The 8159-nt window shown below is 37.1% G+C and overlaps 1 protein-coding gene across 1 annotated transcript in view; it reads left to right on the top strand.

Annotated features, from left to right (window-relative positions):
- LOC106883690 (protein wntless homolog) overlaps positions 1 to 5093 on the top strand; it is a 48877-nt gene extending 43784 nt beyond the window's left edge. The window contains exons 12-13 of the mRNA XM_052975944.2: positions 647 to 730; positions 2136 to 5093. Of these exons, the coding sequence (XP_052831904.1) occupies positions 647 to 730; positions 2136 to 2236 (185 nt within the window). The 3' untranslated portion in view covers positions 2237 to 5093. The remainder of the gene's footprint in view (positions 1 to 646; positions 731 to 2135) is intronic.
- The last annotated feature ends 3066 nt before the right edge of the window (positions 5094 to 8159 follow it).

The raw sequence follows: 8159 nt of genomic DNA, 5'->3' as shown, positions 1-8159 counted from the left end.
TTTGCCCCCAGTCATTGATGTCATCCTTTCCCCCTCACTTTCTCTCCCTCTTCCCGTATCCCACCTCTCTTTTTCCTTTTGTTTCTCTCTCTCCCTCCCCCTTTCTCTCCAAACATTGGACATGCAGAAGTTTATCCCACACCAAGGCCTAAACATGCACACACATGCATACACAAATGCGCACACACACACACACACACGCACGCTCGCACAAGCACATGAACACACAGAACACCCATTAACTGTCTTTCTCTCTCTCTCTCTAAACATTGAGCACGCACAGCACCACAACCTACACCAATAGACAAACAAGACACACACACACACACACACAAGAACACACACACACACACACACACACACACACACAAGAGCACACACACACACACAAGAGCACACACACACACACAAGAGCACACACACACACCTCACACCACATACATATGCCCACACACCTGTCACATAACCCTAACACTCTTCATACACACATACACCCACATACTCACGCGTACACACACCTGTCACATCACCCTCACTTACCTCATACACACACCACATACACACCTCACACACACACACACACACACACACACACACACACACACACTACACCCACTCACTCATCCTCTCTCTCTTTCTATTGCAGGAGTATATGGAATGTGGAATGTCTATGTTTTTGGATTACTCTGTATGTACGCTCCGTCTCACAAGACCAAACAGATCATCGATGGTAACTCAATGTCATTGTTTTTGCACCTGTAGCAGCAGTTATTTGTAATGGTGGTGGTGACAGTAGTAGTGGCAGTGGTTGTTTAAATAATAGTAGTAGTTGTAGAAGTAGTCACAGTTGCAGTGGTGGTAGCAATAGTAGTGGTTGTTGTTGAAATAATAGTAATATTGGTGGTGGTGAGAGTAGTGGAAGTTGTGATGGTGATTGTAATAGTAGTGGTAGTTGTTTAAATAGTAGTAGTAATAGTTGTAGTAAGGAGGTGGTAGTATTGGTAGTGGTAGTAGTAATTTTTAGATTGCCACTGTCTGAAGGAGTGTGTCCTTAGGTAAATGCCTGAATTCATATATTTATATATATACATATATAAATATGTGAAGGCGCATGGCTCAGTGGTTGGAGCATCGAACTTATGACCGTGAAGTTGTGAGTTTGAATCCCAAACCGGGCTGCGTGTTGTGTTTTTGAGGAAGACACTTTATTTCACATTGCTCCAGTTCACTCAGCTGTAGAAATGAGTTGTGAGTGTCACTGGTGCCAAGCTGTATCGGCCTTTGCCTTTCCCTTGGATAACATCAGTGGTGTGGAGAGAGGAGGCTGGTATGCATGGGCAACTGCTGGTCTTCCATAAACAACCTTGCCTGGACTTGTGCCTCGGAAGGTAACTTTCTTGGTGCAATCCCATGGTCTTTCTCAGTCTGATATCAGCACTGAAAGTATACACCGTATCAATGAGGGAACTCACTTGGGCTTCATCTACCATAAAGTTTGAGGTCATCCATGAATAACAAATGGTTGACTTTTTGTTGGCGGCTTTTGAATACATACCCAGCTTTTGCTTTCCTCAGAATCAGTGTCAGTGGTATCAAGCACAGTACAAAGATCAGTGGGGATAGGAAGTCCCCTTGGAAGATGCCCCTCGTAATTTCAACTGTCCCTAAACGTCTTCCGTATGCTGTCAGGTCCATCCTCCAATTCGCCATACTTTTTCCAAGCAATCGCTCAACATTCGATGCAATACCAAATAGGTTCATACACTCCATAATTCAAGAATGTGGAATATGCCTTACGATAGTTGATCCATGACATGGCTAAGTTATTTTTCCTCCTCTTGCAATCTCTGAGTACAGTTTTGTCAATCAGGAGTTGATCCTTGGTACCTCTGCACTTACGCTTGCAACCCTTCTGCTCATGTGGCAGGACTCCATTTTTTCCAGATTATTATTATTATTATTATTCAGTACTTTTATTTTTATAACGTGCTTTCACTTCACTACCAAGCGCAGCTCTGTGTGCCTTGGGTATGTGCTGTGGTTTGCTATTATTATTATTATTATTATTATTATTATTATTATTATTATTATTATTATTTTTTTGTACCTCTTTTCTCTTATTTCGTTCTCACCAGATACGACAGACAACAGCCTGGAAGAAGAAGTTCAACTCACACAGATACCTTCGGATGCATCTCAGATTTCTTCGTTCCTCAAAAAACCTGCTATTGAATAATGATGTCGTGATACCAACAATCCATCCATCCATCCATCCAGCCATCCATCCATTGATCCAAACCAAAATATATAATTATCCCCCCCCCCCCCCCTGGCTATTATTTTGTATGCTCTATGCCAGGTTCAATAAATAATCAGAACCACTTTTTCAAGGAAAAGGGAGCAAAGGAATTCTGATTATGCAAGCCATATAACCATTCATAACTTTGTTAGCTTTTGGAATTTTCAGAAATTTTTTGAATTTGTTTTGTACATATGAGAATTCATACGACAATGCAAAAAAAAAAACAAAAAAAATGATTTTTTTGTTTTAAACCACAGTTCAAAATACAGTTTGAATTTCTGGCTTAAATCCCAGCAGTGGATCATTAAATGTGTTTATAGACAGAAAGATATTGAAAAGCATCAATACATCAAAGTGACCAACAAACGAGGATGCTATGAGGTGGTGCTAAAAATAACAGCTAAATATCCCTTAAATCACATCAGGTTTTTGCATAGGTGTGTGATTTCATGCGTGTAGAATACAAACTTGCAAAAATTTTCTGAAAATTCCCCCCCCCCCAAAAGAAGTTATGAGGGATTAATATGGGGTGCTTAAGGCAGAATTCCACTAAGAGAGAGACTGAAGATCGATACTACCATGCAAGACTTAATATCCAATGAATTTTGTTGATTGATAAACTACAGGTACATCGATTTTTGTTCAGAATCCTTGATTCCAAAACCTTTTTTGGCTTACTGATTTTTCCAAACCAGGGGTGATCACCTTTGATAACACATTCTAAATTAAAGAAATATTACATTTACTTAAATAATGAAATGAAATACAGGTACATGTACATTAGTATAAATGAAACAAGTTAATTAATGCTGTGTTGTGCAAGGTACCAATCTGGTTGGTGTGGGATTTTGAAATTTCTGCTTGTAAATTAGTGCTTCTACTACAGGTACAAAGCCTGTTATTTTGTTGGGAGGAAGGTTAGTCAAATATATTGACCCCAGTGTTTGACTGGCATGTATTTTATCAAACCAAAACAGATAAAAAGGCAAATTCAATTTGGTGGGATTTGAACTCATAGCATAAGTGCTAGAAGAAATACCACTAAGCATTTTGACTGACATGGTAACAATTCTTCCAGCTTGCCACCTTAACTTTAACAGCAACAATAATGATTGAATCATCCTCAATATATTACTGGTACTTGTCAAACCTTGATGGAATGCAAAGAAGTGTCACTGACTCTGGAAGAATTTAAACTGAGCTGATCAAATCTAATTAATCTGTAGCATTCAGTTCAGTGTGAAGTCCCATTGCCTAATGGTTAGAGTGTTTGGCTTATGATTGGTAGGACCAAGCAGCACATTTGTGTTTCTGTCATGTCATTATGCTCCAGTATGGTGAACAGAAAATGATTAATAGTGACAGCTGAGATGAACTGGTGCTGTTCAGTGGGTGCATGGGGTCTTGTTCTTTGTGCCCTCCCTCAGTCACCTAAATACCTTGGAAACCCTGATAAACTCTGGCCCCATGTGCCTGTAGGCTCATGGCAGATTTTTATTCTTAATAGTTTTTCATTTAGTGTTTTCTTTCAATTTTTTTCAACAAACATCCTTTTCTCTCTTGGGACTCTGCTGTTTTTTAACATTCATCACAGATAGTGGAATTAGCAGGGTTGTTAGTATCATGAGATACTTTGGAAGTATTTGTTCCAATTGTCTGTATGCTAAGTTCATTTCCTACCATGGTCAACTTTTCCTTTGACCCTTTAGGGGTCAATAAAATAAAATTCCTTGGTCGCAGATTCGGAAAGCAGTAAGAATGCCAGTCTAAATGCCTTGTGGTGTTTGTTCTGGCTCTTTGCATTCTAAGTTCAAATCTCACCCATGGTCAACTTGAGGACTGTAAAAACGTCAGACTGACTGCCTTGTAATAATTCTTCAAGTTCTTTGTATTCTGAGTTCAAATCCCACTCATGGCCTGCTCAGGTTCTGTATGAATGTTAGACAGGATGCTTTACAGTATTTCTTCACTCACTTGGCATTCTGAGTTCAAATCCTGCCATGAGCAACGTGACTTAAATCTGGCACCTGGTTTAAAACCACAACCTAGCATTTTGGCTACTTTTAGAAAAGACCACATTGCTGCAAGCATTCATCTGGGACCTAGTCTCAGATTTGAGGATACCCCTCTCTTTTGTGCCAGTCTTAAGAGACCCTTTAAAATGTCATGGGCACAAAAATTTATAAAAGTTTTTTAGGCATCTTGATATTAAGAAAAACTGTATGGTCTTCTATGATTTAATAGAAGTTGTGTTGTCATTAGGATTGGCTAATTAATTGATCTAGCTCAGTGGTTCTCAATCATTTTTTTAATGTATGGACCCCTTTAATTACTATATTTTCTAGTGAACCCCAAAGTTTAAAAATTAATTTCATAAGCACTTCTTTCAAAATTTTCATTTTGTTTTTCACACATTAACTCATATAAGCTGAACTGTGTAAAACAATAGAATTAGAAACCTAACTGTTTCTTGCAATAGATACATTTAAAGCAAAATTTTTTCATCAATTCCCAGTTTACTATTTTCCTCCAAAAGTCTTATGTCAGAGTTTCTTAACCAGTTTTTTAATTTATAGACCCATTTCATTACTATTTTCTCTGGTGGACCTCCATAGCCATTTGATGTTTAAAAACTAGTTTTATGGATTCTTCTTTCAAAATTCCTTTTTTTGTTTTTCACACATTAACTTGTGTAGGCTGAATTATGTAAAATGTTAGAGAAAGAAATCTAGCTGCTTCTAGCAAAATTGTTTTAGGGGGCCCTTAAAATACCACTGTAGATCCCCAAAAATCTTATATGTACCCCGGTTGAGAACCACTGATGTAGTCGATTAGTAAGAAACTGGGGTTCAAACTCTGTGACAGCCAATTGAGGTCAGTTAGAATGTTAAAAAAGGAAAAAAAAAACTACAACCTTACATAAGCAGCTTGGTTAGTCACAAGACTCCACTCTGAAGACACTGGCTATAAATAATAAGAAAAAATGCTCATGAACAGGCCATTTGCTGCAGGTGTTGCTGTGTGGTTAAGAAGTTGGTCTTCTAACTATATGGTCTTGGGTTCAGTCCCTCTCTGTGGTATCTTGGGCATTTGCCCAAGATGCCACATGCTGATAACAACCTTGTGAGTGGATATGCTGATAACAACCTTGTGAGTGGATCTGGTAGACAAACTGAAAGTAGCCCATCATAGGTGTGTGGGTGCACACACACACACACACACACACATGCACCAACATACCTATATGTATATATATATATATATATATATATATATATATATAAGGTTAAGAAGGGTATTGGATTCAACCAAACCCAAAGATACAGGTAATACCGAGTAAGTGCTGTATACCGGCTAGTTTTGCCCCATTCGTTGTATAAACAAGAGTGGGGATTATAACATAGGTCGTTGTATTAGCGATATATATTAGAGTGTTTGGAAAGTAATTGTGTTTTCCCAGAAAGGATATAAAACTGAATGTAAACTACATTTATCTGAATAGTTTTAATCAAGAATCTAATCACTATCGTTTTCAATGACTGCAGCCCAACAGCAAAGTAAGTTTCTTATGTCATGCTCAAAGAAACTTATTTCTTTTCCTGAAAAAATGTCTGAAAGACTGTTTTGGCGTGGCTGCAGTTTAATAGCTGAAACAAGGTAAAAAGATGTGTGTGTGGCTGTGTGTACCCTTGCTTTGACATCATGGGAAAGCAGTAAACAAGTATCACAGTGATGTAGTTTCTATCTTCAATGAAAACCATGAGGTGGGAACCAGTGGAGTAAATATTATCTTACTTGGAAACATGTGAAGACTGGCAGCAAGAAAGGTATCCAGTCATAGAAAATCCATCTCAACGAACTTCTGTTTTGATCAATACAAGCTTGGAAAAGTGGATGTTAAGAATGACGATTGTGATCTTCTCATACACAGCTGTCTGAATCAGAATCATAAAAAAATAAAACAAAAAATTTTTTTTTAAATACAAAAAAAAAACAGAGCCAGACATTTTCTTGTTTGAGCAGGATAGGATGGAATGGTGCAGAGCAGGAATATGTATGCACAAAAGAATCCCATTAAAAGAAAAATAACAATTAAAAAAAAAATGGAAAATGTAATTTTTTTTTTTTTTTTTTTTATGTTGTGTCTTAGCTAATGTATACGAATGCTGATTTTCTATATATAGAAAAACATATATTCACATATAAATGAATATTCATATAAATTTTTTGAAATGACATTTTTTCCCTTTTTTTTTTTTTTTACGGCCAACCTTTTCATATTTGGACATCTCTCACATTATGGAAGCAATGCATTCGCAGAAATCTTGCTGTAATGTAGAACTTGTAATGTGCAAACTGCTTTTTTTTTTCCATGTCATATGGAAGTGGACAAAGATAGTAATCAAAAGGTTAATATCTACTTTGTATTTAGGAATTCCACATTACAGCAAAGGTTTTAGGAAGGCAATGCTTTTGGAAATCTAATGAAGAGAATAATGCTTTTATACATAAATATTTACTCATCCATACATACATTATATATATATATATATATATATATATCAGGTCATTAAGAATGAAATATCCAATTTTGAACTGAAAGTTTATTTTACTTTATCTCAACAAAAAACAACGCAGTTAATCAAAGTATGCACCTAAATTATCAACACAATTTTCCCATTTTATCGGTAGCTTATTTATGCCGGCAGCGAAGAATTCTGGAGAGCAAGAGGCGATGAAATCACAAAAGGCTGTTTTTGCATCTTCTTCAGATTTGAAGTTTTTTCCTTGCAAATAGTTGTCTAATGCCTGGAAAATGTGATAGTCAATCGGTGCAAGGTCTGGTGAATATGGTGGATGACAGAGTACTTCCAAGTTCAGTTCCTGTAACTTGAGTAGCGTTCTTTGTGCACCATGTGGTCAAGCATTGTCTTGCAAGAGAATTGGCCTGGTTTAATTGCAAGTTCACTTATCATTTCATCCAATTGCTTAATGTATACATCTGCTGTAATTAACTTACCAGGTCTCATGAAGCTGTAGTGGATGACACCAACACTGGACCACAGAACAGACACCGTTAGCTTTTTTTGGATTGTGTTTTGGCACTTTGTCTCTCTCCAGTCACTGTGCAGAATGTTTGCTATTGTTTAAAATAAACCATTTTTCATCACACAAAACAATACAATGCAAAAATAGTTCGCTTTTATGCCATGACAGCAAAGAACGGCAAGTTTGAAGACGATGGGTCATTTGATGCTTGTTCAGTTCGTGTAGTACCCACTTGTCCAGCTTCTTTACCTTGCTGATTTGTTTCAGATGGTCCAATACAGTTGGAATCAAAACATTAAACATGGCTGCTAACTCGCACTTAGTTTGAGATGTATCCACTTCCACTACAGTTTCCAGCTCATCATTATCCACCTTGGTTTCAGGTCTATCACGGGGCTGATTTTCAAGAGTAAAGTTACCAGACTGGAACTTCTCAAACCACCAACGTACAGTGCACTCATTCGCCACATCTTCACCAAACACCTCATTGATGTTTCAAGCTGTCTGGGAAGCATTGGTTTCATGATAGAACTCATATTCATAAACAATATGAATTTTTGATCTATCCATGGGTTCACAAAAATTGATTTACAAGAGAAAACTCAAAATATAATCAGACACCATGAATTGCATTTTGAAAAGTGATGTAACTCTTCAATGTCATAAAACAAAGAATTGTCGGGATAAAACATTAGTTAATGACTGTCAAACTTGGTGCATAAGAAAATTGGACATTTCATTCTTAATGACCTGATATATATGTGTGTGTGTGTGTGTATATATATATATATATATATATATATATGTG

The sequence above is a fragment of the Octopus bimaculoides genome, chromosome 23 (genome assembly GCF_046866305.1).
Source record: "Octopus bimaculoides isolate indiv1 chromosome 23, ASM4686630v1, whole genome shotgun sequence".
In the NCBI taxonomy this organism is placed as follows: Eukaryota; Metazoa; Mollusca; class Cephalopoda; order Octopoda; family Octopodidae; genus Octopus; species Octopus bimaculoides.
This window is presented reverse-complemented; position numbering and strand designations above follow the sequence as displayed.